Source organism: Trichoplusia ni, chromosome 5 (assembly GCF_003590095.1).
Source record: "Trichoplusia ni isolate ovarian cell line Hi5 chromosome 5, tn1, whole genome shotgun sequence".
In the NCBI taxonomy this organism is placed as follows: domain Eukaryota; kingdom Metazoa; phylum Arthropoda; class Insecta; order Lepidoptera; family Noctuidae; genus Trichoplusia; species Trichoplusia ni.
In genome coordinates, this window is record NC_039482.1 from 16062242 (window position 1) to 16088230 (window position 25989).

At 39.3% G+C, this 25989-nt stretch overlaps 3 protein-coding genes across 10 annotated transcripts in view; 1 reads left to right on the forward strand and 2 right to left on the reverse strand.

Annotated features, from left to right (window-relative positions):
* LOC113493743 (protein EFR3 homolog cmp44E) overlaps positions 1–9514 on the forward strand; it is a 29205-nt gene extending 19691 nt beyond the window's left edge. For 3 of the 6 annotated variants that reach the window (XM_026871741.1, XM_026871742.1, XM_026871738.1), the window contains 9 exons: positions 14–186; positions 747–850; positions 1395–1515; positions 1692–1827; positions 2548–2664; positions 2930–3047; positions 3360–3448; positions 3752–3847; positions 4387–4841. In XM_026871741.1, the coding sequence (XP_026727542.1) occupies positions 14–186; positions 747–850; positions 1395–1515; positions 1692–1827; positions 2548–2664; positions 2930–3047; positions 3360–3448; positions 3752–3847; positions 4387–4821 (1389 nt within the window). In that variant the 3' untranslated portion in view covers positions 4822–4841. Of the gene's footprint in view, positions 1–13; positions 187–746; positions 851–1394; positions 1516–1691; positions 1828–2547; positions 2665–2929; positions 3048–3359; positions 3449–3751; positions 3848–4386; positions 4842–6178; positions 6341–8055; positions 8218–8748 lie in introns of those variants that run through there. The other 3 variants (XM_026871737.1, XM_026871743.1, XM_026871740.1) reach the window with 2 other exon arrangements.
* A 2826-nt stretch (positions 9515–12340) lies between these two features.
* On the reverse strand, positions 12341–21172 carry LOC113493747 (reticulon-4-interacting protein 1, mitochondrial-like). Of its 2 annotated transcripts, XM_026871749.1 has the most exons (13): positions 21085–21172; positions 20786–20879; positions 19995–20075; positions 19401–19566; positions 18858–19028; positions 18282–18422; positions 17497–17611; positions 17045–17173; positions 16624–16745; positions 15806–15962; positions 15197–15317; positions 14860–14979; positions 12341–14563 (listed from the first exon to the last, which is right to left on the reverse strand). In XM_026871749.1, the coding sequence occupies exons 2-13, from the start codon at positions 20831–20833 to the stop codon at positions 14477–14479; spliced, it is 1458 nt and encodes a 485-aa protein (XP_026727550.1). In that variant the 5' UTR covers positions 20834–20879; positions 21085–21172; the 3' UTR covers positions 12341–14476. The 2 variants fall into 2 exon arrangements, with proteins under 2 accessions (XP_026727550.1, XP_026727548.1); XM_026871747.1 differs by having other exon boundaries at positions 20786–21172.
* An 81-nt stretch (positions 21173–21253) lies between these two features.
* On the reverse strand, positions 21254–24585 carry LOC113493748 (hypodermin-A-like). 2 transcript variants are annotated; one of them, XM_026871750.1, is made up of 9 exons: positions 24232–24585; positions 23819–23960; positions 23658–23735; positions 23400–23544; positions 23143–23256; positions 22372–22500; positions 22105–22266; positions 21753–21878; positions 21254–21625 (listed from the first exon to the last, which is right to left on the reverse strand). In XM_026871750.1, the coding sequence occupies exons 1-9, from the start codon at positions 24323–24325 to the stop codon at positions 21518–21520; spliced, it is 1098 nt and encodes a 365-aa protein (XP_026727551.1). In that variant the 5' UTR covers positions 24326–24585; the 3' UTR covers positions 21254–21517. The 2 variants fall into 2 exon arrangements, with proteins under 2 accessions (XP_026727551.1, XP_026727552.1); XM_026871751.1 differs by lacking the exon at positions 22372–22500 and having other exon boundaries at positions 24232–24572.
* Positions 24586–25989: the final 1404 nt, after the last annotated feature.

Genomic DNA, 25989 nt, shown 5'->3' on the forward strand with positions numbered 1-25989 from the left:
CCCTGCGGTCCAGGTGGGCACGACGTACCGCACGACGGAGCTGAGCAAGGCGTTCCCGGCCGCGTTCCTGGAGGCGCTGCTGCGCGCGGGCGCGGCCGGCCAGGCGCGCGCGCGGGCGCTGCTGCAGCGCATCCTGCACACGCTGCTCGACCGCCGCGGGAACGCGCAGCGGCTGCAGCGGGCCAGGTCAGGCCACCACACCTAGTCTCTACATAGCTATAGGTCACTCAACTACGAGCCCTGATGTGACTGGTTAGACCGAGTTTGGATCTAAACTCTCTGTCGCAAGCGCTACAGTTAAGCTGACCGCAGAATTGAGAGTATAGGTGTACGACGGCGTAGGCCTCTCTTTTTGAGCTTGGCACTTTTCGTCTAGCTTCTGGAGTCGCTTGACCTCAAGCGACTTGACATTTTCAAAAATAGTTTTGCGCCAAGAGGACCTTCTTTATGCAAGTCTCTCCCAATCCTTAGCGTCATTAATGCAAGCCTTCAGATGATTGTCCTCCAAGCTTTCGTTTACCTTCAGCCATCTCGAAATAAAAGATCGCTTTGAGTAGATGGTGGTCGTCCATACGACCAACTTCTATTCAAAGCATTTAATTCCCAAAAAATGGGACTTTAGTTAAGGAATACTTAAAATATTGAAATTTCAATAGGATCATGAAATAAACGTCCGAATAAAAGTTAGTTTACAAATGGGAGGTTTAATCAATTTGTTATGCTAATGTCTATTCTCCCCATCACAGTGTGGACTACGCGGAACTTGGTCTGACCATAGAGAAGTGCTCGCGACAAGACCTGATCTTCATCAGTAAACACGGCTATGCGCTGTTCAGCTCTCTCTACGAAGGTATGTGTGAAAAGATTGAGATACCATTAATTACTAGTTATTTGTTAACTTGCATCCAGCTAGTGACCATTAGGCAGATTTTAATTATCAATATGGATGATAAATATTTTTTTGTTCCGTTTTGTAGTAAAATTTATTATAATTGAAACATTTTTTTTGTTCTGTCCCGTAAACAGTAATTGATCAAATTTGAATGGAATGTACAACGTCACGATTGCATATACATTTAAAAAGTCGTTACGTCACAAGCCCCCCTCTCCCCTTATCTCCTAAACTTTATATGAGTTTATATTTTTAATCAACTTTGGGGCAAAAATGCGTCTATAATATCGTTTGATTATCTACATAATCTACTAAAATACATATTTTTTAACCAGCCTATCATTGCTATTTCCTTGTCCCACAGCAAATTGTACAGTTTTGTCTACATTTTGTATTGAATCTTGACTTAACTTTATTACCTTTTCTCCTATTACACTTTAAACCTATTGTCAAATTTCTGTAAGGTGCAAGTAAAGTTATATTTTAAACTATTTGTCACCAGGTCTGCAACTAGAATCGAACACGATGGAGAACGTCGAGGCGATCTACACGACGCTGGCGCTCATCTGTATCGAGCTGGGCTCCGAGGAGACCGTCTGCGATATACTGCAGCTCATACTGGCGTGAGTATATATGTGACTGTTTAAAGTAAATCACTTCCCAAATTTCTTTTTAAAAAGAAGTACCTGAAATTATTTGGTTAAAATTTAAACCAACTTATTAATTAGAAAGAATATCGTTACAATACTTGTTCCGCACCATAAGGTCCACATCACAACATGTCATTTCCCTTGCGCAGTATCCAGCAGTCGGGTCTGTCGAACCCGGTGTTGTCGGTGGCCCAGCAGTGCCAGCTGCAGGCCGTCAGCATCTCTCTGGCCGCGCTGCTGCCGCACGTCATGATGCTGCCCCGCCTCGCCGAGTACATACACAAGGTAACTAACTACATCATCATTGGCATCAGCCGAAGCAACCGTTCCCCGACAGTGCCTTCTCCCGAGCCAGTCGTCGAGCACTGGCCGGATCGCCTCGACGGTTGCGAGGCCGGCGGCAGGGCGCAGAAGCCTTTGCCGACATTCCGCCACCAAGACCTGACGGAGCTCAGCTCGGCCTCGCGCCATCGGTACAACGACGCGAGTACTTTCGCCTCTAGGTCCCAAGGCGGGGATCCGGCCAGTACGCAAACCGCCTCGTAGGAGATCGTGCGATACCCGCAGACGACTCTGACGGCCATCGCCCTCTGCGGTTTGCGCAGAATGGCGAGTGTGCCAGCCGTCAGGTCCATCGCCCACACAGGGGCCCCATACAGGGCCATGGACCACATGATTCCCAAGTACAACTGCCTACAGACGTTGCTCGGGCACCCCATGTTGGGGAGCAGCGTTGACAGCGCGCCCGCTGCACCCATCAGCTTGGGCGCCAGCCGCCGGAACTTCATGGTGGACTCGACAGCTATCCGGGCCCTACTGACCACGATATCTGATCCTGGCGCCGGCGCACGTCGGGGGCCATGAAACACTATGGCCAACGACTTGTTCAGGGCCACCTTTAGGTCCAGGCGCCAGATGCGTTTCACCACCTGTGATACCGCAGCCGTGGCTATTATCGCCGCATAGCTGACATCCTATATTAACCAAGTGTTACCCATCTTTCAGATCATCGTAGCCCGTCGTGAGGAAGCCCCGCACCTGCTGCCGCCGCTGCGCGAGGACTACGACGACCTGCATCCCAGCAAGATGCCCAACAAGCTGCCATACCTCATGATGGATCTGGTAAGGAATTGATGCACAATTGTAGAGAGATAGAGAGGTTGAGTAAGGCTTGATGATTGGAGGGGTGGGGCAAGAGATAGATATTCGTAAATCCGGAAAATGGGGACACTGTAATTTGAATCTTGTACGCCAAAATCTGTAATATAAAAATCGAAGTCAAAAACTTGCAGCTTTATGTTAAAATTCGTGATTTATTCCGTCTCTTATTTCGCCAAAATTGGAATTTGACTCGACTATTCCCGTACCCATGTTGTTGTATATGCAGATGGCGCTGTGTGAGCTGCTGAAGGCGGCGGGCGTGGAGGCGGCGCGGCTGTCGGCCAGCTCGCCCTACGCCGCCGGCAGCGCCGCCGCGCCGCACCGCCACAGCTGGGTCGAGGCCGGTCAGTACGGGGGCAAGGGGTTCAGGCCATAGTGCGCGATGAGACAAGCATTTCTATGGTCCACAAATGCTTGTCCTGATTCTGGGTGTTTTTGTGCATGTGTCTTGAATGACAGTGAATATCCTTTTAAAAAATTCTCCTTAGAAATCCATGCTTCAGAAAGTTCTGCCCACGAGTACACTATCCTTCTGAACGCGTTCTTCAAGAACCAGGGTGGAAGGGCCCGTCCTTGACACTATCACTCCAAACCCTGACACTCCACCCCCTGCAAACACTATACCTATATTATTACACCGTGTGTCCGTGTCCCAGGCGCGGCGGCAGGTCGCGACAGCCTGGCGGAGCTGGCGGCGCCCGCCACCGAGCTGGACAGCGCCAACAGCTCGCCCGGCCTGCAGCGGGTGAGGATACATACATACATACATGTTTTCAACCCACGCGTTATGCCTAAGTTCGTTTAAAAGTAGGAAACTAACAAAATGTTCTAACAAATTCAACTTAGGTATGAAACTGAACCAAAATTGTCCTTTTCAAACCATGTCTACCAAAGTTGTTTTGTGTTATAGTTATTCGATTTTTCAAGCAAGACTATAGAGGCTTTATAACATCATGCAACAACCAAAACATCGTCGAAAGTTCGCTGTTCTCTGCTAGCCTACTTTAACACAAGTGTCCGACTCCCCTCCCCTATCCCCCCTCCCCAGCAAGCCCAGTACGACGACCTGGACGAGGAGTACAGGATGTTCATCGAGAAGTACAACCACAACCACCGGCCGTCGAAGCAGGACTTTGGCACCTATGTATAGTTGTATAACTAATTGTTATTCTTTGTAGCTTGTCGAATGTATATCGTTGCTTTCATTTGAACAACTTGTATTTGAATTGGTTTTATTTGTTCCTGTATTCAAAATCTCTCATTATGCTCCCCTGGTAGAATAGGAACTTAGTATTATATTAAAATTTGGAGTAAATCTTCATTTAGTTTGTGATTTCATTGATGTTACTGGAGTTTTGATGTGGTTGCATCATTATTAATATTGTTAGATAGTTGTTTCTTAATAGTTATAAGTTATGAACCTCCAGCTCTGAAATAGTTAAGTTACAACTCTCGTAGTATAATTTAAATTATTATTTTATCTCTTCTTTTGTTTCATTGTTTCATCCGGAAGGTAGTCCCATAAGTTGTTTGAGAGTTGAGTTATTTTTTCTAAATTGAATAGGGTTTACAAAACTTCCGAAAATAACTTCTAGTTATCAACATTTTTCAACATGCCGCGAACTCCGCCTTTATCCTCCCATCCCATTTCCATCCTAACACTCCTCTCTCCCCTCCTTGCAGCGAAGCGACACAGACTTCTGGTACTGGGACCACGACGATGTCCCAGCATTCCGCAGCAAAGCCTCTAGTGTCTACAAACAAACACAACAATCGGTATACAAACGATCACTCCAGACATGGTATTCTATGAATATCTTAGGCCGTGTACAGTGTCACGTCTCACAACGGGTAATGAGGCTTCCTGCCCCTTTGTTTTTATCTCTTCGGCACGTTCAGCGTGACACGACGTGCGACGTGACGCTTAAGGCTAACTTTTGTGTTCATGTTTATAGAAGATCATGCACTCACGTAATGACAATACTAGGGCGTGAATGTGTTAAGAGATGCATAAACGTTTTTAAATTAGGACTTCTGGTCACATGTATATTTGTGAATTCCAGTACTTATGTCTTGCAATTTATCTATCGATCTCCCTATTGCCAGGTGCAGAGATGATTTTAAAGTTACCCTCGTGAGGATGAATTATAATTAAATGATGCAACATTTTACTCAAGCATGGGCTAGAGTTGGACCCTGTTGAGTCCACTGTCTTTCTTGGCATAACTGTTGATGCCAAACTACAGTGGGGCCCTCACATAAACAAGTTATCCGGCAGGCTCAGTTCAGCCGCCTATGCTGTAAAAAAAATTAGACTGATAACTGATGTAGATACAGCCAGAATAGTTTATTTCAGTTATTTTCATAGCCTTATGTCGTACGGGATTCTCCTCTGGGGAGGCTGTGCAGATATTCATTCCATTTTTGTGCTTCAGAAAAGGGCCGTCCGCGCTATTTATAATTTGGGCCCAAGAGTTTCTCTCCGAGAGAAATTCAAAGAGATAAACATTCTGACTGTAACTTCACAGTACATATTTGAGAATTTAATGTTTGTTCATAAAAACGAATCAAACTTTGTAAAATTGTCCGATGTCCACTCAATCAATACAAGGAACAAACATAATTTAGCCGTACATGCTACTCGTCTCCATAGAGTAAGCAACTCGTTCATGGGTCAATGTATACGTTTCTACAACAAGCTTCCCATTCATGTTCGTAAGCTACCGACTAAGAAATTTAAAACTTTTATTAAATTAAAACTATCCGGAAAAGGATATTACAAAATATCAGATTATTTAAATGATAAAAATGCTTGGGATTGAACTGCTCGCTTATACAGCTATCATTATTTGTGTACATAATTATTGACATGTTTTGTGCTTTTGCATATAATCTTATACATATGTGACATTTTTTGTGCTTTTGCATGAATTTATTTTTGTTAATATTAATTATTATTTGATTTAATAACATGCAACTCATTTGCGTTTTTATTTTTTAAATCTTTTTATATTTTTTTTTTTTGTAAGTATAAACCTTATGCAGGTATATTATCAATTTATTGAAATACTCTGCATTAGTTTATACACTCGAATTTGAAAATTGTCTGGACTTTAAAAGAGACTACGACCCCTGAGTTTGTTTCGACATTTCTTCTTAGGGTAGTCAGCTAGGAAATGTCGGCTCCATCGTTCTCAAAAAAGACATGTAAAAGTGATAAAAAATATCCTATTTGCAGAATAAATAATTTCATTTCATTTCATTTCATTTCAGCATTAGTCGCGAAATGAAAACGCTATTCGCGTTTCATCTTATTCTTATAGATTCCGGTTTTGTTCGAAATTAGTCGGGCAATTCCGATAAATACGAGTCAGTAAACCGTTGCATCATTTAATACAGATAAGGTTATCAGCAAGTAAGGTTACAAGCAGATCGATCTGTTTCTCTCATAATGTCATGAACGTTACCACGTCAGGGCGGCGGCGCGGGCTGCGCGGTGAGCCTGGAGGCGCTGCGGCAGGCGGCCGGGGGCCCGAGCGCGGCCGAGCGGCGCGACGCCGAGCGCCGCCGCGCCACGCTCAACAACGCCTTCCGCACCGCGCCCTTCGACCAGCTGCTGCACATCACGCAGCCCAAGGTACGTACCACCCAAGGAGAACACTCTACAAATATTACATTTTATTATTATAAACTCACTTGTATATTTGTTTGTATGTTTACCGTTCTGGTTGGATTTTTGCAACTCTACTTTGATGCACTTCCCGATAAGGCAGCAGACTGAATTTTTTAGGGTAGCTTCAAACCCGACGACAATGCAATTTACGGCTAGACCGACTTTGATAAAATTTGAATAGAGTGACATTCAAAAACTTCGGTATTTCGATTAATCTAGAACATTTATGAAGCTTCAGTAGTGTACATCGCAAGCGCCATATAAATCCTTCGCGCAGCGTCGGCCGTGCCCAGTGCGGGTCCGTCTGTGCTGCGGGTCAAATGTGTGCTCGATATATGCTCCCACACAATTAAAGCAATCTTTTTGAATACTTTATTGAAAACCGTACTACAATACTAGCTAACTTAAATGATCACACACAATGGAACAGGGCATAGATATATTCAACAACTAATGTCCAAAAATAATTTCAGATTTTTAAGAGATATTAACACAGGAAAATGCATAAATTTAAGAGTCGGAGCTAGGAAGCAAAATATTTTTTACTACTGTACACTTCATATTGTAGGCCGCTGAACATTGAAAGCAATTTATATATCTGACTTTGTTCTTTAAGGCTTATTTACACGATGCGAGACATGTCATAGAAGTTATAACACATTGCTGGCTAAAACTGCAGTAGCTACAAAAGTGACAGACTATTGACAATGTACCGTACTTGCATGTTATTTCTCGGACCGTCTTAAATGACTTTAACTTTATAAACCCACATACTGATAGAAATACAACAGCGACGTATATTTATACAAACACATGAAACATTAATTTATACAACATTCTAAATTGATATATTAAAACACATCTCAATTTAGAATCTAACTACATATCAAAATCAAAATCAAAATTCATTTATTCAAATTAGGCTACTAAGTAGCACTTTTTGAAGGTCATTTACATTGGACAGCACCCAGTTTCGCCCACCCTTCAACGCTTCCTAAGTGCTTTTGCTGTGAGAGAAGAAACGGCGCAACAAACTCCACGCAGCACGCTGTCATTCCGTTTACAAAAAATATTATAATTGTACAGAACAATAACAAAAATAAGTGTGCAGGTGCCATGCCAAACAAACAAAAGTTTGAGGTCGCTGTATATAAACCTATACGAAATTAAACTTTAAGTACTAGGCCATGGTCAGCAGACCGACCAGCCACCGCAAGCAGCACCCGTTCACGAGTATGACGCAAGGGTCAGCCATCACCTCCCTCGCCATATTAGAGGGAAGGAGGTGACCCGACCCAAGACGCCACCGCAGGCAGTGACGACTTAGGGAGCATGACGTATCTGCTGCCGGCTAATAAAATAAAATAAGACTGAAAGAAATACCCCAAACGTTGATTTACCTGGCATAGCCCTAAACACGGAGGCGGCATAAATTGCTACGTCATTCAATTTTATAATTAATAAATTATACATGTCAAAATTTATAATAAATAATATATACGTGCATGCGTATAATTATACTAAAAATAAAACAAAATAGGTAACACAATGTTACACTCATAGAGTATGTCTATCAAATTACACAAATACACGTCAAACATTAATCCACACTAAACCGTCCTGTGCAAATCACGGCGACCATAATCTAATTTACCATGACACCACATTTGCTATTTCAGTACGAGATCAAGGACAAGTTGGAAGAGATCTTCAACTCGATCAGCGAGGAGCCTCTCCTGCCGGCGTCGGGCTCGTGCTCCCCCGCCGGACAGAAGTCCTACCAGCAGAACGTGCCGCCATACACCAAGTACTTCCCCGAACTCTTCCTGTACTGAACTCATGTAAGTATCTCTCTTTGTACTTTATTTTCAGATCTTTAGAAGCCTTTGACACTGTTAAGTAAGGCAGGCAATATGTTAACTAAAAGTTCATTTTTTGGTGACTGGCTTAAATATAAACTTTCGTGAGGCGAGTTTATAATTGCTTGATAAAGGTTAATTATTATCGGTATCGCGTAATTATCGGGAATTCTTGACTAGTTTCGAAACCAAATGGAGTCCTCTTAAAATACCCAATGGAGAGTTCTTAATCATGGGCTGATGTAACAACCCCCAAACCCCCCGAATCTACCACAAGTCTTGCAATTTCAATAAAACACATGTAGAGAATATAATTATGCCAAGAAGAAAAACATAATTTTGTATTTATTGTATATAAACTTTCAAAGGGGGACTTTCAAATGGAATGCCTCAAGGAGTTGTTTTTGACCCTTCATTCTTTAAATCATACAAATCCAATTTCCTAAATTAATCGTCTTATTTCTATCTCTTTCTACTCAATTAAATCCGAAAAATATTGTTGTCCCTTTCCAGTTGTCAGCGGTGAAGGAAAAGTGTTCATCCGGTGTGTGTAGATACAGTCTCGCTCAGAAGTCGCACGGTGTACTCCATAGTTGTAAGGTGTACGGAATTGACGCGCGCGTGACGTAATAAATGTATACAGTAATGTGTCTCAAGTCTATGTTCACAAACTTGTTTATTTTTTGTTATAACTTACTTAGATCTACGTAACTTCGGTGCTAAAAAAAAAGCGTTTAGAAAAGACTTAGGGTTTTGACGTTACCTCGACTAACTTTACTGGAGCGTTTTCATGTTTACCTGGTAGATAAAGATGACGATGCCTCCAAATATATCCTTTAATCTCTTCATTGGTGTCTTTTAAAGATCATTGGTATCATCCATCGCAGCCAAAATTGTGCTCAATAAAGCTTTGAATGGTTACCAAAGATCTATGCAGATCTATATCTAAGCAGGACTGTTTGCCATTGTTGAAGCGAAATGGAGCTCTAAACTACCCATAGCGGCTTCTCTTTCACAGAAGGAGCTCGTGGCTAAGCTATAACTGCATACGTTGATCGATCACTGGAAAGCTACGCTTGGCGCGGTCGGTGCGTAGATGACTGACCATCTTTGTCATAACGATGTCCTCCATGTTGCGGAAGGCACATTAAATTGTGGGTCCTGGCTGTAATGCATACATCTTTGACAGTCGTTACAGTAGCGTAGTCAGAAGCAAGAAAATCTGAGAACCAGTCCAACTAAGAGGTATTGTGTTGGCCAGGTAACTGGGTTGAGGTGGTCAGATAGGTAGTAAAACACTGGTACTTAGCTGAAACCGCTAGACTGGAAGCTGACCCCAACATAATAGGAAAAAGGCTAGGCTGATGATGAGATGATGACCTAGTTTTATAATGCAAGTGCTATCACTAAAACCCCTTCTCAAAGATACTGTATTGTGTTCAAAGTATACATTTAGTACGTCACGTATTCAACAACTTTTATTAAATCATGTTTACTGTTGACGCACATTATGAACTCAACTATTGGCTTCCGCGATATAGTTATAGTCGGTTATACCACTGCTGGGCTAACGCAAGAATAGGAAGAGTATTGCCCACGCTTCAGCACTGCGGGTGGTTTTACAATGATTAGTCAAAATATAAGATGGTTTACTAAAGGTATATTTTTACCCAACTTCAAAACAAAGGAGGTTCTCAATTCGGATAGATTTTTTTTTGTTATTATCAAAATTTTATTCCTTTTTTTCAATTGTGTTTATTTTCGTCATATTCTATTTGTTATAGCTTGTGTTTTTTTTTTCTCTTTATTCTTATTAGTATATTTTTTAATATATTTAAAAATGTTTATTTGTTCAAAGACATATTTGAAAGTTATTTGAGTTGATTAGTTGACCATCGCCTCACGTAATGAAGTGCCACATTTTGACAGGTTCGCTTTTAAATCGATAACATTTGTAAGTATCGATAATTTTATCGATAATCGATATTGTTTCTGCGAATAATACTGCCAATAGTTAAGTTGATGTGTTTCGAATGATTCTAGTTCCGATTAGTGTAATAATAATATATTCAAATGTTTAATATATAACATTCCTGTTGCTTTTATTGACAAATAATAATATTGTTAACGAATCTCTCTTTGGTGTAACGTTTGTTATTGGTCGTGACTGTTCATATTAATATAACGTTGTGAACCTAGCAAAAGGAAATACGATATCTTATATCAATATCCTATCTTTCGCTAGTTAATTAAAATAAAATGTGGAAAAGGTGTCAAAAAGGTCAGCTTAGAAAGTTCAGATTATAACTTTCGCTAAATATTGTAATATTTTCTAATAACTTTCGTAAGCATGCATATTAAAATTTAGTTAGTTATACATATTTTCGATCCAACCGCAGTGTGGAGCGAGCTATTCTCGTGATAATTAACCATTATTTCTCCCTCAGACTCATATTGTAAGAGTAAATGGACAGTCACGATCATAACCAACAGTAGGGTTTTAAAGATATTATTACATAGTGTTAGTATTCGATGGTGAAGCAATATTCTGTTTTTGTGTATGGATGGGACCAACGAGATCAATTTGCTGTCAATTTTGTATAAACATTTCAACAACAGGTTTATTTATAAGTCTCGGGTCTTATGTACCTATTTTTTGTGTATAACAGTTTCTTATTTATTAATAAATTGTAAAAACCTTAACATATACATTTAAAAAGGCTATCTAGGGATAGTTCTTTACCTAGTCCGGTGAAGCAACTTATACCTGCGCTCTGACTAACTGCAGTTATCTGTATCAAAAGTCGGGGAAGTGGGAGTTCGACTCGCTTCATTGAAAGTTCCGTATAAATAAAAATAATTTGCGAAAATTGGCTTATATATATATATATCGGACTCTGACATCAATTACGTATGTTTTCGGCGTCATTACTTTTATGAAAGCTGTTTAGGATTGGTTACAAAGCCCCGAGCCTATTTTTTTTTGTATTCAAATAAAGAGTATTATAAAAGTATTGTTTAAATTTTAATATATAACGTTATTATTGTTATTTTTGTGTAGGTATATTTGTTACACGAATTCAATCGTGTTATTGTTTTAAATAATATTTTACGCTTTTGTTATAAATCAATTGTATTGGCTATGGCGGCCTCATATAAAACGCCAGAATTAGCTATCGCGTGCTGTAAAACGCACTGACATGAATAAAAACATATTAGCAAAAATATTAATTAAAAGCGGCTATTACTCAAATTGACAGGTAATTTAGCGAGAAATTAGGGTTATAAATCGACACAATAAAACATATACAACTCATCTTTGCGCTTAGCGCCATCTCTGGGTCAGCTGCGTAAATATACAGTGACTTTACAAATACAGATTTGTGTGTCACTATCACACAAATTAAAGCGTCATTTATAAATGATAGCTATCAGTCGTATGCACACATGGCACAACCGCACAGATGAGTTGAACTATGGTTATTTAATTAACTGGCATTATAAAAACGAGAATATTGCAAATGGTGGTTAGAAGGGAGGTTGTGCGGTGTAAAATATTTAGTAAGAAGTTGCGTCGTTCTATTAATATAATGTATGTTTTTAGTACTCGGTTGTGTTCGCTAAATAAATGTGGTTCAGAGATATTGTGGTTTTATTTTTTGTTCCCAGGTGTATCCTGGCTATTTGAATTCACATGTCGCCCAAAGGGACAGGCCGTCTAGGTAGGAGCCATGTACGCAGCGGAGAAATGTCGTAGTCTTGATTGCTCAGAGCCGAGTTGTTGAGGTCACCATGCCAAAACTACGGTCGTTCTCCGCGTATGACAAGCATTTGTCTGATCTTCGAATGCGTTTTGTGCATGTGACTTGAATGTTTGCAGAGCCCCGACGACCCCTACGCCCCCCCCCCACGACACAAGGATTAAATTCCTTACTGTTAAAAATACTGTTAATAATATCTTTCAAAATCTCCGCTCATGCAACCCATGCATTATTATTGTCTCCTTCGCTCCGTTTCAAGGATAAGCAAGGAAAACGTACTGGGACCTCATATGTATCAATCCGGATCCTTAAAATAAAGGTAAGGAAGTCATAATAAAACACAATTTATAAAAACAACAATTATATTTTAAATAACATTTACCTATCTACATTTAAATTTAATTATATAAGTTAGTTCCTATCTACCTTTGGACGTGTTATTGAGGTCAGAATCTGTTGATAGTTCAAAATATTTTGTTAATATTTAGTTCGGCAGTTTCACACTTGCGTATCTGTATCGTTCAACGGGGGTTCAATCTCTATCGCAGCGTTGTGGAAAGAAACAATAGTGTGTAAGTGCCCTAAACCTCTTTGGATCGATTTTCAATCGTTAATTGCATTGGATAATCTGTACTTAGTTTAGAAATAATATGTAACACTGGCTGCTAAAGAACTGGATACACAGCAGCGCCAGATAAATAAAAATTTAAAGCTAGATTCGGGTTTGTTAATGGCACAGAAATGAATATTACATATGTGGTACTTATACTGTTTTACATAAGGTTGAAAATCGCGTAACGTGGTTTTAGCAGCAATGGTCTGCCGGACGGTATCTTGTAGTTTTATTATAGAAAGCTATGGAGTTAAAATTTGTTAGCTATGAGCTGTATTCTTGTTTTCTTGATAAGTTGCATTTGATGAAATATTTCTCTTTTCAGTGAGATTTTAAATACCCAAAAATTTCAAACAAATCTTTTCAAACAGGTTCTGGTACAATCGATTATTTTCTATACTTTGTAAATATTGCAAATGAAATTGCGTTATCAAATTAAAATAAATATCAAATCCTGTATAAGTTAATTAAATGTAGAATACAATTGTATACATAACCGTCCTCAGTAATTTTTTTTATACAAATGTTTAATCTATGTACATTGAGCACCTAGTGATTTAGATATATTTACATATTTACAGATCTGACTACATTTCTAGAATTTTCTACAGTATTTTGTGACTGGCGGTGGTTTTTCGAGATTGGTGTTAAGGTAATAAATATATTAAAAAAATATTGTAAGATAATCGCGTTTATAAATTCTACTAAATAATATATTTTGCATTATTCCTGTAACTCAATTCCTTGATCAATTTAAATTCAGAAAAGAAAGGTTATATAAAAAATAATGCTCTTTACGATTATTTCCCGTAGTCCACTAAAATAAGCACATCAATATATCGCTATAATCAAATGATATGGACTTACGAATAGTTATGGCCATTTTTACAACTGGTAACACGATCTCCAATGTTGCCATTATTTTGAAAATATTTTGCGAAAACGTTTAGAAACTCTCCCGATATAATTTATATTAGGAACAACATTCCATAGGAACATTATTTAGGTATATTCATTTAGGTTTAAATATGTTACCTATAGTTTACTATGCGCCTGGTATCAAATCTCTTACAAAATGGCCTTCAAATAAATTTGTGTATAAATCTTAATTATTGTACTTTAAATACTTTAGAAAGATGTGGAAACAGAACTTTCGTTATGAAATAATTATACAACGTTTATTTTTTGATGCTTTAATTTAATATTTTTTTGTTTTTTAACTTGTCAATATTTAACTCTGTAAAATTGTAAATAATAAATACGTTTCCTTACAACGTATAAGAAAATGCCTGGACATTTAATGTACCTTTCCAATTTTACCAGAATGTCGTAAAAACGACAAAAAATGGCATCGCTACACTCCAATAATGAGGCAGGCCTTAGTGTACGAACCAGTTAAATGCTCCATCCATAGAAATGACCAACTTTCTCAAAGGAAAATTGCCACTACTATAAGTATAATGTCAACAGGGTTGTTTGTTTGCTTCTGTTTACACTAAACTTCTTTTTAAGTACTTTTTGAGAAATATACATTTAAATGCGTCGCCAATTTCTGTAGAAAATCTCGTTCTATGGTTAACCTTTTTGTTAATTGACATTTTAATATTAATAAGCCTTTTTTAGTAAATAAATAATTCTATAGTTATTATTGTCTTAGATTTTTTAATTATTATGTTGGTGATCTTTCGTTAGAAGCGATAGTTCTGTTTCCGCAAAAACTATTCATGTAAATGTAAAATCTTTTCAAAAATGCATGTAAAAGGCCGACCATTACGTAAGAGATTATTTCTATCAACATATTTTAGTTTCCAATTGCTTTGGCTTGTAGGTACCAGGGCAGCATATACGCGTGAGATGTGAGTTAATACTAAGGGAAGCGGATGACCGTGGTCCCGACCGCGTCATCGCTGCACGCGTGGGCGAGCGCGCTCTCGAACTCTTGTGGGAGATAAACCTAGAAATAAAATAAATTCAGTTCTACAGAAGCTAAAAAGAAAATTAAGAAAACGTATCCTTCGGCATGGATTTCAGTCACAAAGCGAGTCAGATAACTTACCTGAGGAACTTTAACTTATCTGAGGAATAAATAGCCGTTTGATATATTTTCTATACAAAAGCTTTAAAAACGTCAAAAATATTCGTAGCATAAAAGTTATCTGTCGATTGAAAAATCGGCCATAATTAAAATGTAAGTAAACTGATTTGCCTACCAGGGCCTCAGTTTGGCTAGGAGTATAACACAGTACTAACCTTATCTAGTATGGGAGCGAGCGCGCCGCGGTCGACCAGCTTGGCGAGCGTGTCCAGCCCCTCCCGCAGCCTGTAGTCGTCCTCCAACCAGTCCGTGTGAGTGCCGCAACCCACCAACCACTGTAACACGATAACCATATAAATGACAACTGTTTATACATACATTGTCAATTATAGGTTACTAGCTGTTGTCCACCAATTCGTCCGTGTGGACTTCAGTTAACAACCCCGCCCCTCATTACCCCCTTAAAACCAAAAACCGTGTATGCACATATTTAAATATTTTTACAAGGCCGTAGTCCATTGTAAAAGAAAATCATTTCATTTTACTACTCACCCTAATAACTCTGAACGTGTAGAAGGTGGTCGCGAATATGATCGCGAAAGGTGTTGGCAGGCGGTCCGTGATCATGGTACCTGCGCGCAGGTCCACTAGACTCTTGCGGGATGCTGTTGCCCTGGTATACAGAAACTTATGGAATAAGAAACCAGGGCATCGATTTTACTTTGCTATAATAATGAATTGGTTTAATAACAAAAATCAGGTAACATAACATTTTTCGCTATATTAACAGATAATTCAGTATTTAAGTTGATTGATAAATCAATAGACATAAAAAAAGGGATGCGTGAGGAATGTTTTTTCTCAAACCACGCGCTTGCTGTGGGGAGTGATAAAGAAGTTTCACTTAAAAAAAAGTACAAAATAGTGGGATATATATAATTTATCCACCCAGGAAGGGATTCTATTCAATTCTATAAAGCGCGCTCTACACTCACCCGCAATTCTTGCTGTGAATTCACGCCGCGATTCGCGCCTTTCCAAGCAACGAACGGGGAACGGTGCGTAGCGTGCGCGAATCTATCTACACAAGCGTTTCGGGGCTTTCGCGGCCTTTCGCGTCGCGAGTGTAGAGCGCGCTTAAGAAATAAGTACAGTACTGACTTGAGCAGCCCCGACACGTTAGCGAGGTCCGGCGGCGGCAGCTCGGGCGCGGCGCAGGCCAGCACGGCGTCCCACGGGCCCGCGCGCGTCGCCCGCGCCTCCAGCCGGCTCCACGCCAGCTCGCGGCTGCCCTCGATGTCCACGAAGTCCTGCGCGCCTGGGACGGGGACACGACAATGTCATGCATAACTATTGTAGGTAGGCAAGAGTGGGGACATCGATCTACGAAATAAATCACTGTGCAACCGACCAGCGTGTATGACTGACGACGTTCCCTAATCCCCTACATAACAGTTATCATGAAGACAATTCCACAAAGACTGATCTCAATAGTGGTCGAAAAAATCTTGCAGCGTAATGAAGAGACTTGTAATCAAATATTAATTTTGTTGGTGTTTCTGTATTAATAAGTATTTTAGCGAAACTTGACTTAGATGAGAAAGGAGACATTTTTTATTTGCTATCTTATTTTTTTGCTTAGTCATCATCAAGCTAGCCTTTTCCCAACTATGTTGGGGTCGGCTTCCAGTCTAACCGGATTCAGCTAAGTACCAGTGTTTTACAAGGAGCGACTGCCTATCTGACCTCGTCAACCCAGTTACCCCTTAGTGAGCCTGGTTGTCCGACTTTCAAGCTTCTGACTACCGGTAACGACTATCAAAGATGTCGGAATAACAGCCGGAACGTACAATTTAACATGCCTTCCGAAACACGGAAAACACTTATTGCCGACATTAAGTAAAATTCTGTCTATCTGGATATTGTTTTCACTATAACGTGACGAAGTACTAGGGTATAAGAGCGCGCAGGCAGCTGACCGAGGTCCTTGAGCGTGAGCGCGGCGTGGCGCGGCGCCAGCGCGGACACGTGCGCGCCCCAGCCGCTCAGCAGCTGCACCAGCGCGCAGCCCTCGCCGCTAGCTGCGCCGCACACTGCCACCCTGGTACACATACATACATTATATAGTTATAGTCTCTTAACTTTCCAATAAAATTACAATTTAATTAGTTAGCGATGAAATTTTAACAGATTAAATGATTTATCTCAAGCAGGATCAGCATGTCTTCAAGACGCAGTTGAAAAACAAAAAAAAATACTATCACACTCCCATTAATCCAACCCGGTTCGCGTCAACTTCCGAATAGGCGTTTTTGACACCTATTTATTGAGTAAGCGTTACGGTCGACAGAATATAGATCAAGTCTGTAAGTTCTAGTCTTATTTCAAGATCATAGTTACCGCTTCCCCTTGCAGTTCTCAGGCGTGTAGGAGAGTTGCCTGAGCGCGATGAGAGCGGTTCCGCCCGCCCACGGCAGGCTGGCCGCTGTGTCCGCCGCCATACCACGCGGACGCTTGCTCACGCGAGTACTGCGGTGGTAGATCAAACTATGTATGGTACTCTGTATAGACTCTATAAGAAGTTGTTGTATCTTTTAAATATTAGATGCATTAGTTGCATTTGAACAAGAGAGAAAACGTGTGGTAAATTGATTATAGTGTTAAGTATTCCCTACAAATTGAGCGTTAGTAAGAACAGCCTTGAAGAGGCAATAAGTCCCGCATTGGACTGAGGCGGGCTGGATGATGATGATGAACAGAATTCACGCCCCCATACTATAAGTTTTTTGACAAAAGTTTTCAAATTGTATGTAACATATACCAGGCGCACATAGCCCGCTAGTAGTTCTGACCTGCGTATAGTGAGCAGCTCGGTGGCGGCGCCGCCGTTCCACTCGCTGACGCAGCCCCACACCTCGTCACCCATCTCCAGGTCCGTGACCCCCTGCCCCACGTCCAGCACCACGCCTGGGACACAAGGTATAGTTTCATACTTGTGTATACACGATGTTGGTGAATAAGTATGGATGTGAATGCAAAGGTAAAAAAAAAGTTTCTTCTAAAATTCGGAACTTCGTTAGTTCTACTCAGGAAGAGTAGAACTAACTTCGTACTTCTTCAGAGGAAGTAGGAATTCAAAAAAGGTTGTTTCATTATTTTGATATTTTTTTTTAAGAAGCCGAATGTTAACTTCTGGCTGGAAGCTAATAAAATACGGTACAACTTCTGGCAAAAGTTGCTAAAAAACTTACCTAGAATTCTAAGTAAGGGCTACGAGCAAGAATCGATATTTGAATTTGTGACAAGTGCAATATAATCGCTTTGTACATCAACAACGTCCGACACTTAATTTTCATTCAAATATAAAACATGCTTCATTATTTCCTTCACTATTGCTTTAAGCTCTTTTGGTAAGGAGGTAAAGTTTAAGCAGATATTGTAACTATCGTGAGAATGACTAATTATTAACTGATACATCTTTATTGAGCCGCTGGGTCTCGTCGGATGCAGGTGGCAATGAACTGGTCACGCTGGAGAACATATGGAGAGGCCTATGTCAGTGGACAGCTATAGGCTGAGTTTGATGATGATGATTTATGTCGCATCGATACGACTTGACTAGGGAAACATGAGTTACCAGCGAACCCCCTGCCGACAGTGACGTGTCCCCTGTAGAGTAGGGTCCGCAGTAAGTGCGCGCGGCCCCGCAGTGCGCCGCGGTCGATGGTACACACGCTGAACGACTGCACGCGGACCAACACCTCGCCGTAGCCCGCTCCTGCCAGGGGAAAAGGTAAATGATAAAAGACAAAACACCACTGAATTTAAATCAGAGTAAAAGTAATAACCGTTCGAAATAAATCTGCATGCTGATCAGCCCCATACATTTTTATTTGTCCATGCGTAATCCGTATTTAAGTTTACAACTAGTTGCTAAGCCCTTGGTTTGAACGCGGACTAGTGTTTTATAATGAGCAAACCATTCGGAAAAACGTAAATCCATGACGGAAGCACAAAATTGATCCAAAAAACAAATTTGTAAGTGTATCTTTAGTAATTTTCCCACGTTATTATACACGTGAATTCTTGTTTGTATGTTTGTTTGTTTGTTGTTTCGGTTGGATGTCTGCAACTAAATTTTAAGGGAAAGTTGAATGGAGTGACATTTAAAAACGTGAGTATTTATATTTTTTAAATCTACTTATAAAGTAACCTGGTGCGACAGCATCCTCCACCAGGAGCACAGAGTGGTCAGGCTGCGAGTGCAGCGCGCGCGCGTGCGGGCCGGCGGGCGCGCGCCGCGCCGCGCGCAGCCCCAGCAGCACGCCCGCGCTGCCGCCCACCACCACGCCGCACGCGAACAGCATCATGCTGCGGCGCCATACTGCACAAACAAATGTCTTTAAATAACTTTAAATTTTAATAATCTCAAGTTAGTTAAGTTCCTAATAAGTTTTTAAATATTATCAATAAAGATTTTGTCTCTTTGTTCGTAGTTTTTACTGAAAATCTATCTTGAGAAGGATCTTGAAGTATCAAAGTGACGAATGTGCTTATTAGGGTGAATAGCCTGATATACGTTCTTTGTTAAACAGTACATAATTTCACACAGGATATTCACAAGATTAATTGTTTGCTAAATGTACGCATACACATTATATTTAAACCTAGGTGAAGCCATTAAAGTAAAAAAAATCGTTGGCATCGCGTTTGAAAGACAAAAGGCTGGCTTCGTTCTGTTCGACGTTTTGATTACCTCGATCGTGCCACAGAGCCAGTAGCTCCTCATACAGCAGCACCGGCGAGAGCGGCGGCGCGCCCTCTTTGATCCGGCGCACCGCCTCCCTGGTCCAGGCGGCGGCGCGATCGCGGCCCTCCGCTATCAGCTCGTTGTGCCATAGCTCGTTAAATACCTCACGTATCTATAAAATATTGTATAAGATTGATGATGAAATTAAAGTTGCATTAATAATTTACTAGTTGTACTTGCAATCAATGAAAGCCCCGCCCAGCTAGAGCCAAATGAGAATTGCATGAACTAAGGAATACTTATGGCCAGCGGTGAGTTATGCAAGACTGGTCATGGCTATCAGTAAATACCTCATTTACTTGACTAATTAAATCTTATTTCAAGGCACTCAAGCTGAAAGAAAAAAATATGAATCCAATATTTATTAGAATAGATTTAAAGAATAACAATCTATCTGCTAGACTAATTTGACATTTTTTTGAGCTTCACTGTGACGTTTATTCTTAGCTTAAAGGTAAATTATGACAGTGCTATTCAACAAATAACAACTGCTTGGTATTACTTATGCATACAGATTTATCATTTATTTTACAATATTACCTTTCTGGTGGTTTCCGATGTGGTTTCAATGATATCATTAACTCGGGACTTGCCATTGTCTGCTGCTGATTTGGCAGCCACCTAATAGATAGAAATTTGATAAGATCTTCAAACTATGAAGTTGAAAGTAGATTCACTCAGTGAAATTCTGAGCCAAAAAGAAATCTTTCTAAGTACTAGGAAAATAGACAATATTAATAATCTAAATGTATTCACTTACAAAATTTATTTAATCATAATAATATTTATTTATTTCTGCTGTTATATTGTTTTCTCATAAAGATGTTATTAACATTAGTTCTCTATCATTTTCTTAGACAGTTTTTCTATAAGAAAATGTTAGTGTTGAAGATATTCTGTCTGTATTGCTAAATTTGCTACTAGCACTGTATTTTAAAATAAATTATATTTTAATGGAATCGTAAATATATTCAGTGTTCACTTGGTGTTAACATTTTTTTACAGAAAAAGAAGGTAGATAAAACTCAAGTAGTTGATTAACTCTCTCATAACATGCAATTTGTATGAGAGAACAATTATTTCATGTCACCCAGTTTTCATTAACGTAAATTAGTTTCAAACTAAACTCATTATGTAAGTCCATGGTCATTAGCAGTTAATGTAGGGCAATGACATTTCATTGTCATAACAAAAACAAAACAATTCTTCATTAAAACAAAATAATGAAATACTTTCGATTTCTAAACAGGTCGCCAAAAAAATGACGTGAATAACCGACGCACTTTCGCGCGAATCTACCAGGACACCATAACTTTGTAAGAGTCACTTACATGCAGTGCTTCAAGTTTTTCACCAGCTCTGTGCTTAAGTTCGTCCATGTCAGACCGTCACGAGCCGAGGGAGGGTCAGCTAAAGCCGCTCAAACTGTTAAATAACATCCAAAACCTTAACCTTTGGACACAATTCGGCCTAAATAATTGCAGTCCCAAAATAGATCGAATGTCACAATAAACGTCTGCGCGACCACATTTTGTGAATGAACTGTTTTATAACATTTTGTTCCCGCAAAGTTTTCTACATGGTTATGACGGAAAACTGCGGCCGAGTGACTTAGGATTTTAATTATTACCTTATCCAAACATAACCTTTACAATTTTGTTTGACAGTTGCATAATGACAGATTGACATATGACTGTGACATATCACGTTTCGTTCCACGGAATCTTGCTGCGACACGGCCTTGTTGGAAAAAAAATAAGTTAAGCTTTTTTCTTACATACTAAAATAAGAAGAATTGATACAGAAAATATTTTTATTTTGTATCTACATAGCATTTCTTAAGATAATTATGACTTAACTAGTATAGCGTAAATACGAGGTCCGTAGACTTAGCTCTTTATTTTCTCTTCGATTATTTTAATTATATGACTCGTAGGATGCTCTCACGGTCGTTGGATTATAAAAATAACGTCCATCAACATGTAACTTGATAAAAATATGCACTAAAAAATGACACTTTTTATGTAGGTAAATGCTTTTCAGAATCTGTCTGCTTAGCAAAATCAGATCATATCGAGTGGGATCACATTCTCAGTGCTGTCGGCGCTCTCGGCGTGCTGGTCAGGTATCTCACCCAACACCTTGTCAATCCATAGGCGACTGTAAGATACCTAGAAAAATAATTAAAAAGTCATTGCTTATATTTCTTTGATTATGTACAAAACGTAACGAAAACAACCGGGACTCGGTTAATTTCATTTGTGTACAATTTAAATAGAAGAATCCTTTAGAAAATACCTTAGCAAATACTCCTGGCTTCGATTTGTAGGCGCATTCCTCGGTGCCGGAAAACAATGCTATGCCGAAAAGCGTGCCTGCTCGATTTAGCCCGCTGAAATGCACCGCCGGGTCACCTGTGTCGCCCTGGTACCAAAAAATTTTGAAAGATTGTAATGATGTATGCGATTGAGTGAGTATTTTAGAAAAATGGAAATTAGTTTTATCTACACAATCGAAAACATAAAACAAAATAAATCAGGTTGAAGGTGTAGAGCTGGTTTTCTTATTCGTTTGGTTGGCTTTGAAGAAAGCATAAGTATTTCTAAAGTAAAGTAGTAAATAATATATAGATAGTTAAGTAGCAACTAACAGCACACAAAGCAACTCCTTTGATGATGCTCTGCAGGCACATGTTGTCGTGTTGCAAGTGATAGTCGTTTCCGTAAATGAGGCGGCACTCTGCTCTCGGCACTTCACGAACTATCATCCTCCTTAATTCTTGGTTCTCACCCTCGCGGATTTGCCCGGTTACCTACCAAGACAATAAAATAAATATTTTTAGCTTCGAAGAAATTTAACCTTCTATATACTCCTAAGTCCCTGGTAGGTATGATGACATTATTGCTCATTATTATACCTGACTGTGAAACGCGCTCCAGGAGCAATCGATGTCAAAAAAATTGGCAAAGGCTCTTTCCACCGGCGTTCCATACACCCTTTGCTTTATCCGTTGCGTGTTGTAATGTGTATATCTCTCCTGCTCTAACTTGGGCAACATGTAGAAAAAGAGAAGGATGGCCATATAGACACATGATAAGTTTCTAAAACAAATCTAAGTATTTATATTTCAATAGTTGACTGTCAGTTTTATTCATCTCTTTTGGCTTATACGAATTGCTCGGGAATAAATTAAAATGAAATTATTAAATGTTATGTAATAAGCTAAACCTTATTTTCCTTGACTTCATAACGGTTATCACCACTCAGAAGCAGCAATGACGAAAAAAATATATTATTGTGTCACGAGTTTTTGTAGATAAGGCGTGTTTAGCAACTAGATAGAGGCGTGGCATTGGAGAAGTGCCAAATTAAATACGCTAGAACAAATCGCGCATCACTTTTCAGTCATGAACACCTGGTACCCGCGGAAGTAAATACCAGATTGATGTTCGATGAAAGTGTATAAAAAAAGCTGTTTTGCAAATTAGTTACTAGGCTGTTAAAGGTTTTAAAATATTGCAAAATCAAAAATTATCATTTATTTATGGTAATTCACCATTCACCAAATTTCTAACGTTTCGGATCCATAATACTACAAAAAATCTTTTTTTTTTGCAAAATTAGCAACTCTATATTCTATCCTTGTAATAGTTGTAATAATGTCCACTAATTATGTAGCTTGGTTTACCACAGAACCGTATCCAGTAACGACAGTCTCCCCGAACAACGGAGGCAGGTCAGCATCAGCGACAGCCAGCGCCACCGGCTGCATTCTGCTGTTCGGAGTAATCGGGAGATTCACCTGTAATACCAGGACAACATAAATCTTAGATGGTAGCTGGAACTTAATTGCTAGTAACTAGGCGGCACGCGGATTTGATTAAAATTTTACTATTTTATAAATAATGATAATTAATTTTAATATTTTAGCAATTCTGATGTTACCTTGACCATGGCCAGGTTGTGTTCTGGATAATATTGGTCCATCCTGTAGTCGGGATGCCGTCTGACCTCCAACACAGACAGTATTCTCCCGCCAAAATCTCTGAATACTGATCCCATACGAATGGACACTTCTTCTTTTGTAACACTGTTGAAAACACCAAAAATCAAACTTTTATAATAGTTTAGTAATTAATATTTTTGATGAACAAAGCAATAACATAATAAGAAAAAGTAAACATCATTAGATTGTCAACTTACTAATCGAAACATTGGGCCGCCGTTAAAATCCATTGCTTTCCAACAATTGCTCCTCCGCACCAATGTTTTCCGTGTAATCTAATAATTATATAAAAAAATGTATATAAAAATTTAATAAACAAATTAAATCTTTAATGCGTATAACCAGTTCAATTAATTACCTTACAGATACAGTATAAGGATAGTCTTCTAAACAAACTAATCCAGTTTCTGTTGTTAGTCTTTTTCTCCTTACGTGTGTTAAATCTTCCTCCATTTTTGGTGGGAATTCACATTCTAATTCAGACTTTGAAGTAGTTGTGCCTGTAACAAATGAAACGACTCTTACACTCTTCTAGCGCCCTAGTACCAATGAACTTTAACAGAATTTACTGCAATGTAAAAAACAGCTACGTTAGAAGCGCTAAAAATTGGCGGGCAGAGATTCAAAATTAACAAGCACAGTAAATTTTAAGTTTTATTGAAATTAAATTATTGTAATAGACACTAGCATTATAATAGTAGGTTAGTATCATAAAATAATATGTACTTGTACGTGAAAAAAATATCGTTTCAATAAAAACATTCCCCTTACCACTTTCTACGAATAAATTATGATTAAAACTAAAAACTAAAATTAAAAAAAACGTTTTAAACTTATTGCACTCCATTTTCTTTGACTTCTTCATAAATTACATGTAAAAAGTTCACATTATCTGTTCATTTTTGATGTCGTGTGCGCGTTGAAAATCGTGTAAAGTTGAGCGGAAACTAAAGTTCTACGATTTGATATCACTAGTTTATGAAAAGTTTGACAAACAATAATTTGCTGTTAGGTAACAAAGCATTGTTCACTTTACAATAGCGGAACTTTGTAAAACAAACGCTAAACTCAACTTTGAACACGCCGGACACGTAATTATTAATAAGTAATTAGATGTATGAGTTCACTCCAACCAGCTGTTTATAAATATAGAATCTAACTGGCTGATATGAATGAACGACTCATGTGTTACAGTCGGAAAGAATGTATAACATTGATGTACTCTTTCACCTATTGTAGGGATCCGCGATGAAAATAAGATATTAAGACCTTCAGGAAATGAACGTATATCGTAATTTGTTTATGGTATCTGGTAGGAACAATCCTTTAATATAGAGCTAAAAACACCTTGGACGAAGGAACTTCAAATGTCTATCAAGACAGGACAATCCCCATTTTAGGTTGAATGAAAAATATCCCCACTGAATAATTGGAAATTCAGTGCGGGGCGGAACTCTCACTGTCAATACACTGAATTTCCAATTATAAATTATTTCCTTTTACAGTCACTTAGTCAACCTCCTTAAACAGATCGGCACTGGCTCAGCCTGAAGGTTCCAATACTTTGGCTAACAGTCACATTGAGTGCCGTACGTAGCAAACAGCGATTTCACAAAACCATCATTTTTGTTTGCCCTCGGCAAGTTTCCAAAGACTCGGAGCTCATAATAAAATAGTAGAAGAATCCTTTCTTGAACATTTTTTTTTGTATTTTTTTTTTACAGTTTACGGAACCCAGCTAATGCTCTGCCATCGGCCCGCACAGGCCGCACTTATATAACGAATGGAATTCTGTCCTATTGTCATCGGCTCACACGCACTGTACAGCACCTGTTTCATCTTTAATTATAATACATCATAATCTAATACAGTAAACCGTTTTATTGGTCCAGTGGTTACACTCGACTACTGAGTCTGAGGTCTCAGGTTCGAACCCCGAGTCGAGACAGAAATAGCCAAAGCAATCGCATTTTAGAGAACGCGGTAGCGTAAATACATGACTCTGAGAAACTGACGTTTGTTTGTCATTAATTGTTAAAATTCTAACAACAGTTTCACTATACTTTACAGTCAAGTCAAAGGTGAGCTAGTCATAGGTTCGAATCCCAGCATGCTTCAAACTGTTAAGTTTCTTCACGGTGCTAAATGACCACTTGCTTAAAACGGTGTAAGAGATCATGGAAATCGTAAATAAACTGGAACCTCTGAGACAGTTGCAAGGGTGTGTTCAAAAGTCTCAAAAAGGCTGTATATCAACCATACTAAAAAGAACAAGATGTATTGTGTCACTCGTTATAAAATCTCGGCTAAATTGGGTAAAACTAGAAGCCTACTTAACTAGCAGCAAAAATCTCTAAATCGATTTCATGTTACAAAATGCTTTGGCTTCATTGACTCCCATTGAAAAAGCGAGACTGCGTACTACAAGGTGTAGAGCAGTGTCCCATTTTTAGATTTGTAACATTCTTATTAAGACGTGGTCGCAGGTTCCCCGGTACGAGTCTGGATGAGGTTGGCACAGGACCGTAG

Coding starts and splice junctions, on each gene's coding strand:
- LOC113493747 (XM_026871749.1), bottom strand. CDS start 20,833: ATGGACGAACTTAAGCACAGAGCTGGTGAAAAACTTGAAGCACTGCAT. Junction 17,174..17,496: donor GAGCTGCTCACTATACGCAG/GTCAGAACTACT, acceptor CTACCACCGCAG/TACTCGCGTGAGCAAGCGTC. Junction 14,980..15,196: donor ACACGTTCAGAGTTATTAGG/GTGAGTAGTAAA, acceptor ATCGTGTTACAG/TGGTTGGTGGGTTGCGGCAC.
- LOC113493748 (XM_026871750.1), bottom strand. CDS start 24,325: ATGAAGAAGTCAAAGAAAATGGAGTGCAATAAGTTTAAAACGTTTTTT. Junction 23,257..23,399: donor ACAACCTGGCCATGGTCAAG/GTAACATCAGAA, acceptor CTGGTATTACAG/GTGAATCTCCCGATTACTCC. Junction 21,879..22,104: donor AAGGAGTTGCTTTGTGTGCT/GTTAGTTGCTAC, acceptor TTTTGGTACCAG/GGCGACACAGGTGACCCGGC.